This window comes from Patella vulgata, chromosome 8 (genome assembly GCF_932274485.2).
Source record: "Patella vulgata chromosome 8, xgPatVulg1.2, whole genome shotgun sequence".
In the NCBI taxonomy this organism is placed as follows: domain Eukaryota; kingdom Metazoa; phylum Mollusca; class Gastropoda; family Patellidae; genus Patella; species Patella vulgata.
In genome coordinates, this window is record NC_065886.2 from 22,762,352 (window position 1) to 22,772,845 (window position 10,494).

Consider the following 10,494-nt stretch of genomic DNA (forward strand, 5'->3'; position numbering starts at 1 on the left):
ACTATTATAGTGAGAACTGCCGAATCGTTATCGAATCTGCCATAATATATCTTTAATAGGACATAACATTCACTCGAAATCAAATGAAAAGCATACAAGGCACCGTTTATTTCGTTACAATGTCTTTGCCGCGTGTACTAAACATTTGTGTCTTCAGAGCAAGTTGTTGAACTTCTAAGACAGTCTTTCTTTGCGTCATCCCAGACCAAGTCTTGAGGACATGGTCGTTTGTCGTACATATATTCATTGACACACGATGTGAAGAAATGACAACCTGAAGAAGAAAAGGTTGAACCATGAGTAATGATGAATAATTTTGTTGAACTTTGATAAACAGAGTTCGGTGGATGAAATCAAACACGATCCTTGGCAGAGCAATTTGACACTGCAGGATGTCATCAGTTCCCGATTGAAAGGCTGGCGCACATTAATGATTTGTTGTCGGTGATTTTCTATCACAGACGAAAGTTACTGATATCTGCGTTAAAATATTGGCCCCATCACACAGTCCCCGACAAATGATTGCACTATTATTATATTTGTGAACCACAATTCGTTTGAATACATAATATGGGATACGTGCGCAACGAAATACAGTCGGATAAACCTCATATATAAACACAATAAAAACAGCACAATACGATTCTCATTTCAAGAGGAGAGATTTTTTATAGCATCAGAATACGAATACTACTCCACTACACTACACTACACTACACTACACTACTACTACGACTACTACTGCTACTACTACTACCACTATTACTACACACCCTACCCACTCCCCTTACTGCTACTACCACACGGGGGGTTGGATGGCTGAATGGTTAGCGTGCGCGCGCTGTATCATAAAGTCTGTCATTGAGTCGACTGGCGTGGTTTCGAATCCCCGGTTGTACGTGACAAGGAGTAGGGTCGCCTGTCCAACCTCGTTGGTTTTCTCCGGGTCCTTCGGTTTCCTCCCACAGCTAAAGACCCCTACGCGCAAGCGAATTATGTAAATAAAATTAAACCATATGTTAGTCCCGAAATGACCTAGTTTGTGTCGAGTGGACGTTAAACCCCATCTCTCTCTCTCTCTCTCGCTACTACCACACACCAAAATCTCAACATTCCAGAATTAAAGGGTAAATGTAGACCATAAAGATACATTATGGGAAATATTTATAGAGAGTTGGCCATTCTTGCTATAACAGTTCAAAAGTAGATGATGAAAGAAGAATATATTGAAAAATTCAGTCAAATTACTTTATTCTGAACATAGTTATCATCGTTGTAATATTTGCCTAGAAATGGTAGCGAAATGTGTCTTCACCTTCGCCGAACCTTTGATTGACAGGCGTTAACTCCACCTACATATCTCGATTATCAAGTAAAGCTTTCAATGGCATACGGAAACGCTTTACAGCGGCCTCGCTAAGTACACTCTATCATTTAGCCTCGATCTAACTGACGTATTTTCATCAGGTTACCCCTTATCTGATTTAATCAATTAGTGAAATCCTATTTAAATCCGAGCTGTAGCCGAGCCATCCGTGGGTCTACAGAGTTGATTTTGGTCTTGTTGTTTAAATAAAGATCTAATTTATAATTTCTATAACATCTGAAGCCTAAATTAAGACTTGCAATAATCAGATTTAGCTCTTGCATAATGCATGTTTAACCAATCTAAAATGTTTTGTCTTATTATAGACAACTAGTCTATAATGCTAATTCTATCTTATTGTGCCGTTAACGCAAAATTAGCGAATTTGAGAAAATATGACTTACTTCCACAGCACTGGTAATTGCCGTCTTTCATACCATCACAATTCTGTAAACATTTTCCCACTACATACTTTGATGGTGATGTTGTAGGTGAAATTGTTGACGTAGTAGGTGAAGTTGGTGATATTGGGGACGTGGTAGGTGAAGTTCTTGACGTAGTAAGTGATGTTCGGGACGTAGTTGGTGAAGTCGTAGGAGAAGTAGTGGGTGACGTAGTAGGTGAAGTAGTGGGTGAAGTTGGGGATGTCGTAGGCGACGTTGGTGACGTTGTAGGGGAAGTTGGTGACGTCGTGGGTGAAGTTGGTGACGTGGTAGGTGAAGTTGGTGACGTCGTAGGTGACGTTGTAGGTGAAGTTGGTGACGTCGTAGGTGACGTTGTAGCTGAAGTTGGTGACGTCGTGGGTGAAGTTGGTGACGTAGTAGGTGACGTTGGTGACGTTGTAGGTGAAGTTGGTGACGTCGTGGGTGAAGTTGGTGACGTCGTAGGGGATGTTGGTGACGTAGTTGGTTTTGTAGGCGACGTTGTGGGTACTACACCTTGTTTGGTCCTAAAATACATGGAGAATAAGGTTTGACCTCCAGTGATCTAGATTACGTCTCTTCGCTTTCCGAAAAATAAGTTAAAGGATCTTTACGAATTTAAATTTGTGTCGAATGGATGTTACCCCCCCCCCTCTCTCTCTCTCTCTCTCTCTCTCTCTCCAACGAACTTTATTTCAAGAGAAATATTTCATACAAAAATCATCACTTACCCGCAAGTAGCTTTGTTATTATCTCTACACTTGCGTGAGACGAGATCGAAGTTTTCACCTTGTGGACAGTCTAAAATGACAGAGACTCCGCTTAAACACAGGATACGTTGTGAACACTCGGTGCAATGTGGATACATTTGATCTGACATTCCATCACAGTCAATTGCACACTCATAGTTAGCTCTACAGGATTAGAAACAAGATCTATAGTTTATGATTTCTATAGGTCTTAAATGTTATCTAAATTATTAATTAAACATTAATTAACTTATCCAGACCAACTCTCGATGTCATCGCTAATCTGCGATATTTACTGGATTAGGATCCGATTTGCTGCTCAACTTTCATTCATGATTAAATCATGAAGTGGATACCGACTTTAGTAATGATGATCGAGACTAGGCCGAAAATTCAATCGCTAAATTCTCGGTTCAGAAAGGATCGATTTGACTTAAATTTTCAACAAATTCCCTTTACATTATCTAGTTTTTAACTATGAACGTATTATAGTGAGAACTGCCAGTAGATTTAGCTCTTGCATAATATATGTTTAATTAATAATTCTTTGGCATAATAATATGATTATAATGATTTCACATAATAATATAATTAGTTTACTGGTTTATAATCAAGATGTTATAACGTGTCTGGACCTACCCACAAATACTGACATTGGGGTAATTACATGCACCTATACTGACGTCATATACCAAGTCGTCCATACAGTACACAACTGTTGCACGACCACTTGAACATGTAACATATTTCTGACAGAATTCACAGTGAGCGTATGTATCTTCCTCGTCTACATCACTGCAATCCACGGTACATTTACTGCTTACTGAAATACAAAATGTACTGATATATGATATATTAGATCATTTTTTTACCAGCCCCCCTGTGAAAAAAAAATGTCGACCATATAAAAATAGATATACATTGTCCATCAATTTTACAGCATCCCTTAGGACACTTCACGCCCCCCCCCCCCCCCTTATGCTCTGAGGTAGTTACGTCCCTGTGCTTTACCGAGGCAATTATGTTCTAAGTAAAATTTGAATATATGCCTACCGACATAAATGCATTTGCCCCCCACCCCCGGGAATCTGGTCTGCCCCCTGTTTGCCCCCCCCCCCCACATTAATATTAGAAAATAATAATAATAAAAAAAATATATATTATTTGTTATATGTTTCCGTAATCAGTACCTTTTACGATGATTAAATCCCACATTCCCAATCAGTCATACACTTGTATGTTGTAGAGTCCGAGTGATTTCTTACCGACCCCCCCCCCCCCCGCTGTAAACCTACTATAAACAATAACACGTAAACCACTAGTGCTTTTTACGATCCTCAAAGTTTTCGGTTACGTTTTCAACGCGCAAGAATATTCATTCACTTTGATTTACTCGCCCAGTTCGTTTGACACATCTCTTTTTGTTCGGATAAGCTAGTGATTTTGTGCTATTCAGTATCTGGTCAGCTCTATTTATCTCGACGACCAGTGTCTGAAACACTGTCGGGCTGCATTTCCAGCAGTCTATTTCTCAACATATCGTGACGAAAATATTCATTCACTTTGATTCACTCACATCGTTCCATTAACACTCTCTGATGTGATAAACTAGTGATTTGGCGACAGGCGGTATCTGGAAAGCTCTATTTATCTCGACGGTCAGTGTCTGAAATACTGCCAGTTCATTTTTCAAATTTCCGTGGGCATCGTTGATGTTCACAAATTCGTTCGTTTGACACTTTCCTCCCTGGGATCGGATAAACTAGTGATCACGCGACAAGCGGTATCTGGTCAACTCTATTTATCTCGACAATCGGTGCCTGAATAGTGTAAGACTGCATTTCCGACTGTTTTCTGGGGGAGGTCCCCCATACCCTCCGTAAGGGCTAGCTAGCTACTTTGGTGCTCATGATGGGGCTTCGTCGAGGTTGGCAAGTCCGTTCGTTTGACACGTTTCACTCTGATCGGATAAACCAGTGGTCAGGCGACAGGCAGTATTTGGTCGGATCTATTTATCTGCATCTCCGGCATTCTGTTTTTCAACAATTTCTGGGGCAGACCCTCCATACTCCTAGTTGAAGCTCGCCCCTTTGCCCCCTTAACCTTATACTTTTCCCCAGCTTTGGCCCCCAGCCGCCACTGCATAAAAGTATTATCCATAATATTTGATTTTAGGCATAGATGAGAGGAGTTTTGGGATGTGTATGCCTTGTGCTTTTTGTTACGAGTGTGATGTTTACCTAAATATACGACTTTCTATCTCTCAAATAGAAGCCAAAGTGTGGAATTTTCGCTTGACAAAGAAGTCTGTCCTTCTATTTTACTAGACTAATGCATTATGTCAAAGTCTGCTACTACTGTTTTGTCCATCAACGAAGTATAATTCTTATATACATGTAGTCACTGTTTGAATAATTCTTGTTTACTCAACGCTCGCTTATATATCTTTAAGGCATTTAATGGAACACACAACTTTATTGATAACATTTACTAGGCATATTAACTGCAACGTTCCAATGGGGTACTCCCACCGTTATCAAGCAATGGTGCTTATAAATAGAAACTTACCATACGTTAGTACAGAAAGGTGAATGACTGTTAACAACAGAAATCTGTTTATAATAACCATTTCTGTTTCACTAGAAAATACATATTTCAAAGATTGAAAATACGTCAGCAAACAGTATAAGTATTTGTTATATTCAGTATATTAAACGAATATTTAAATAAATAATATTATATACACAAATGCTTGCTAAAGCCGCCAACTCTGTATACTTCGCGCTATTTACATGGAACAGAGTCATGTTGGTAACGAATGTCCTGGTCAGTGTCTTTATTAGTTGGAGTTTTGAATTAGTGGATTTCTTCTTCGGGTTTTAAGCTAATATTAAAGTAGCTAAGTCTCTAACTCAATATTACCCAAAGTCTTCGATATTGACTACACGAATTATTTGTCAATTTAAATCAACATTGATGCTGTGATCTTACAGGGAAGAGATGGGCTTCTGATATCCAATATTTAAGACAAAATAAACATTTTACCATTGGTACACGAATCGTGTACCATAATGCGTTTCAGCGCAATTTGTAACAAGGGACTCGAAGAACGAGGCTTGTCATATTCCACAAGTCATGTCAAACGGTAACGCTATATTCTTACATGGAGAGCATGCGCAATAAATACTATCAGTGTAACCTGGAATAACCAGACGCCAGAGATTGCCATTCGATTGCCATTCGATTTGAAATTAGAGTAAAGACGGAAACATTATTATATGCGTTGCGACCGATTTGTGTCAATTTCTAGCGATTAAGCTTCTTTAATTGGTATAAATAAAACAGAAGCCAATGCCTCGGGCTCGGGCCTCACAGGGGCCAGGTGATTTGGTGACAAAAAAAAAACATTTTTTTTTATATTTTGTAGAAAATAAAATAATGAAGACCCATTTCCCAAAAATCGTGAAACATTATTAGGTGGGGGGGGGGGGGCGTCGGTCAGAACCGAAATTGTTATCAACAATTGCACGTGTAGCACTATCGTCGTTGCGACATTGTTTTTAAATTTATAGACAAGGAATAGAGAAATAAGATGAATTTATATTTCATTAATTAATATCTTTGGCAAGTTAGTAATTTCAAACATATTCACATATATGTAGTGTGTACTAAATCAACTTATGGTATAAATGACATATTGTTATATAAAAAAGAGTTATTTAACCAAACAATGTGTCTATAAAATACCCCGAGATTACACGTGAGTGGAATTATTCCAATTGCATCATTTAGCTTAAAGTAACCAATCATATCGTTAATTACACAAGTTCAGGGCCATGATCACACTTGATTGTGCGTGATATTCATAATATGGCTTTAACAGAAACCGTGGAACTCTGTAAGACAGACTTCTATAAGGTTCCAGAGAGGTTCCATCCGAGTTCTTAGACAGCCGCGAGGCTGGCTAGGGTGGAGAAATGGTTTTAGCAAGTATTGTTATATATTATGCCTGTATCCATATATATATTCGGCTATGCTATATAAAATGTAGAAGCGAACTGTTGCATTGTTATTCCTGGTAAGACAAACGCCTTAAGAAACTGTAAGAAGTAAATACACAACGTGAAGCAGAAGTAAAGACAGCTAGAGACAAATTCTAGACGATTACAAGGCTACAGAAATATGTAGTAAGAAAAGATGCATGGGTCGTATGTAGGATGTGGCGACTGGTTTTCCGACATATACGCCCGCTCTCCACGTCAGACAGAAGACCTAGGGTGCTACATATTCGATTTAGTGCCGTGCTGAAGTTTCGACCTTTGGGGTAAGAAGTCACTTTAGAAGACGAATACATATTTGAAGACGTTTTAGAAGAAAAAAAAAGATCTGTACAATCCAGTAACAGAGGAGAAATTCTGGTGGAAAAAAAAGAAATCTGGTGAAGATATTCGAAAAATTGGGTACATACATTTTGTTTGGTAAATCAAATGTGTTCAATTTGTTTACAGACCAAATAATATTAATTTAAAGTTAAAATCTGATTAGGAACTAAATATTTGAAATTTAACTGTTAGAATAATATATAATCATTCATAAGTTGAGATTGATAGGTTTATTAAACAATATAATTTCATGAGATAGGTATATATATTATCAGGTTAACATGACCTGTAGTAAATTTGAGTGAAATTAAAGTTAAAGAGAGGGGGTCTAGGGAGTAGGTTTAAAAAAAAATTGTTTTGATATAACTAAGGAATAATAATAATCAGGAAACGGAATAGGGAATAAAATAAAGAACTAATGTTGTCTCCGGACAGTAGAAAGACGACAGATCTAAGGATGAAGTTGTGAGTGATTAACTCTAGTTTCCTAGTTGGCCGTGGTTTTTACTGTGATTCGTTAATTTGTGTTTTTTTTGTGTCGTTCGTATGTGTGGTTAATTAGCTATATAATTTTGAGAACCTTAGTCCAGGCCTCAGAGTTGTCGTCATTAACTTTTGATTAAAAAGTTAGGTTATGTTAAGATCCCATGTAATTAATCTACGGATGTAGATAATTGTTTTCCTGGGGAAAAACTAAAATTAACGGCTCGTTAAATTGTGAGATTATCGCAAAGTCATTAATACGAGTTTTATAGGAGGTTAAAGTTAAGAATACGACACTTTTTTTTAGAAAAGTGTAGGTATACGATAGATTTTGCCCGTATATAATTTTATGTAATTAAATTTTTGCTTTAGAAACGTAATATTAACGTTTAATATATACGGCTAATTGCTTTAAGCTGTCGACATGAGATGATTAGAATGTGTAATTTGACATTAGGTCAGATTATTATAAACATAGGTTCTAACAATGTGTTAAATTTTGATGTGTGTAAAAATCATGTGATGCGTTAATATATAGGATAAAGTTAACTATATGTGTAATTAAAAGCTAGGTGTTTATTCTGATGGTCGTGTTTATAAAATATAGACTGTGTTCTAGGTGAATGGAGTGTACAGCCATTTGCTTGGGATATGGTTCTATGTAATAATGTTTATATAATACTAATGATGGAATAGGTAATGTAGGATAAAATGGAATGTCATTCATATACTGGCCATATATGATTGACAGTTCTATTCTAGGTAAAATGTAACACTGGTATTGTCATAAGTGTGAGCTCAGCTTGTGTCAGTGTCAGTCTGATAGGAATGTATATAAAAAACGAAATACAAAATTGTTAATGATTAGGTCAAAAAGGTCACATTACTGACTGAGAAATATAAAATAATAATGTCGGAAATCTAAAACAGAAAACGCAATTATAAAATTGTCCATTACTGATCGAGTTAAGGTCAAGAGGTCAAAGTTAGTTTGAAGTTTTATAATTAAAGGGACACATCAAAGTTTATTAAAACTTAAATAAAGTTAATTTTAATTAAGAGTAAGATCTACAAATAATTTTCGAAATAATAATGTTAGATTAATATCAAAATAAAGTTTTAAAAAAATAGGAATAGTTAGTTCTTGGTCTGATGGCAATGACACGTTTGATTAATGGATAAACTTGTACAATCCAATCATACTTAGAAGAAAAAAAGAAAGTTTCAACTTGATACTATGGTAGCTGAAACAGACCAATACAAATCCAAGAAGAAGAAATGGTTTACCAGTTTACCAAATTGAGATATCCTGAGACAGAATTTAAAGTGAAACCTGAACTTTATAAATATTATGTGATGTGTTCTAGTGTTTTGAAATTAGGACACTTGAAGATTTAAAAAAGACAATGTGTATTTTCTGTGTTTAGGATTAGTGAATTTTCGTAGGACTTTGAAGTACATATGAACTTTTGGGGGAGCTTTTGCATGCAACTTTTGATTTTTTGATTTTTGATTATTTGTGTTTTTCTTTCACAGCTTTGTTTTATAGTATAGTAATCATTTATAGCTGCCTGATGCGTGAATAATTAGTTAGAATATCTATATTTTATATATATTCTTAAAGGGGGAAGAATTGTAGCACTATCGTCGTTGCGACATTGTTTTTGAATTTATAGACAAGAAATAGAGAAATAAGATGACTTTATATTTCATTAATTAATATATTTGGCAAGTTAGTAATTTCAAACATATTCACATATATGTAGTGTGTATTAATTCAATTTATGGTATAAATGACATATTGTTATATAAAAAAGAGTTATTTAACCAAAACATGTGTCTATAAAATACCCCGAGATTACACGTAAGTGGAATTATTCCAATTGCATCATTTAGCTTAAAGTAACCAATCATATCGTTAATTACACAAGTTCAGGGCCATGATTACACTTGATTGTGCGTGATATTTATATGCCTTTAAAAGTAACCGTGGAACTCTGTAAGACAGACTTCTATTAGGTTCCAGAGAGGTTCCATCTGAGTTCTTAGACAGCCGCGAGGCTGGCTAGGGTGGAGAAATGGTTTTAGCTAGTATTGTTATATATTATGCCTGTATCCATATATGTATTCGGCTATGCTATATAAAATGTAGAAGCGAACTGTTGCATTGTTATTCCTGGTAAGACAAACGTCTTAAGAAACTGTAAGAAGTAAATACACAACGTGAAGCAGAAGTAAAGACAGCTAGAGACAAATTCTAGACGATCACAAGGCTACAGAAATATGTAGTATGAAAAGATGCATGGGTCGTATGTAAGATGTGGCGACCGGTTTCCGACAACACCTGCTCTCCACGTCTGACAAAAGACCTATGGTACTACACACGTTGGGTGGGTTGGCAGCGAGAAGTTTCCATAACCCGAAACCCGAAATATTATTTCCGGTTGACAGGTAGCGGTCTTGTTAATTATCCAACATTTCCGTCGGGCACCCGTTTCTCACTCAACCAGCTTGTATGATGAATAACAATAAACTTTATAGATCTTATAAATAATGGAAATTAGATATACATGACATGTAATATACCAAAATTTACAAAATATGATTCTTCATATTATGGTTAATAAATTGTAATGAATACTATAACATGGTAATTATTAGAAATGATTATATAAGTATACGATTACTTATCGTTGCATTTGCAAGCCGAAATAATCCGCAAAATTCCTGGTCATTCAACCGTTGTAGATATCCCTTAAAATAACAGAATTAAGTATAGAATGGAATTAAACATCTTATCCCTAAATTTCACGGACATTCCTGGTCATTCCACCGTTTATTCCGTAAAATAACAGAATAAAACATTTTATCCCTAAATTTCACGGAAATTTCCTGTTTAAAATTGAATATTCCATAGAAATACATAAAAAACGTAATTTGAAGAAATAATTCACACTTTTAACACAATTCCCCCCCCCCCCCCCAAAAAAAAGGCATCGATTAACAGAAAAAAATGGATATATTTTACAGTGTATATCATTATCTCGCGTTTTAAATGCCCATCAACTTCAACCATCTGACGATAAAGGATA

At 36.1% G+C, this 10,494-nt stretch overlaps 1 protein-coding gene across 1 annotated transcript; it reads right to left on the reverse strand.

Moving 5' to 3' along the window:
• Positions 1-1,720: 1,720 nt before the first annotated feature.
• On the reverse strand, positions 1,721-2,326 carry LOC126830679 (uncharacterized). The gene has a single exon (XM_056102850.1). It carries the CDS (start codon positions 2,324-2,326, stop codon positions 1,721-1,723), a length of 606 nt encoding a protein of 201 aa, XP_055958825.1.
• Positions 2,327-10,494: the final 8,168 nt, after the last annotated feature.

Excerpts from the sequence above, each read along its gene's own strand:
- LOC126830679 (XM_056102850.1), bottom strand. The coding sequence starts at position 2,326 with ATGTATTTTAGGACCAAACAAGGTGTAGTACCCACAACGTCGCCTACA.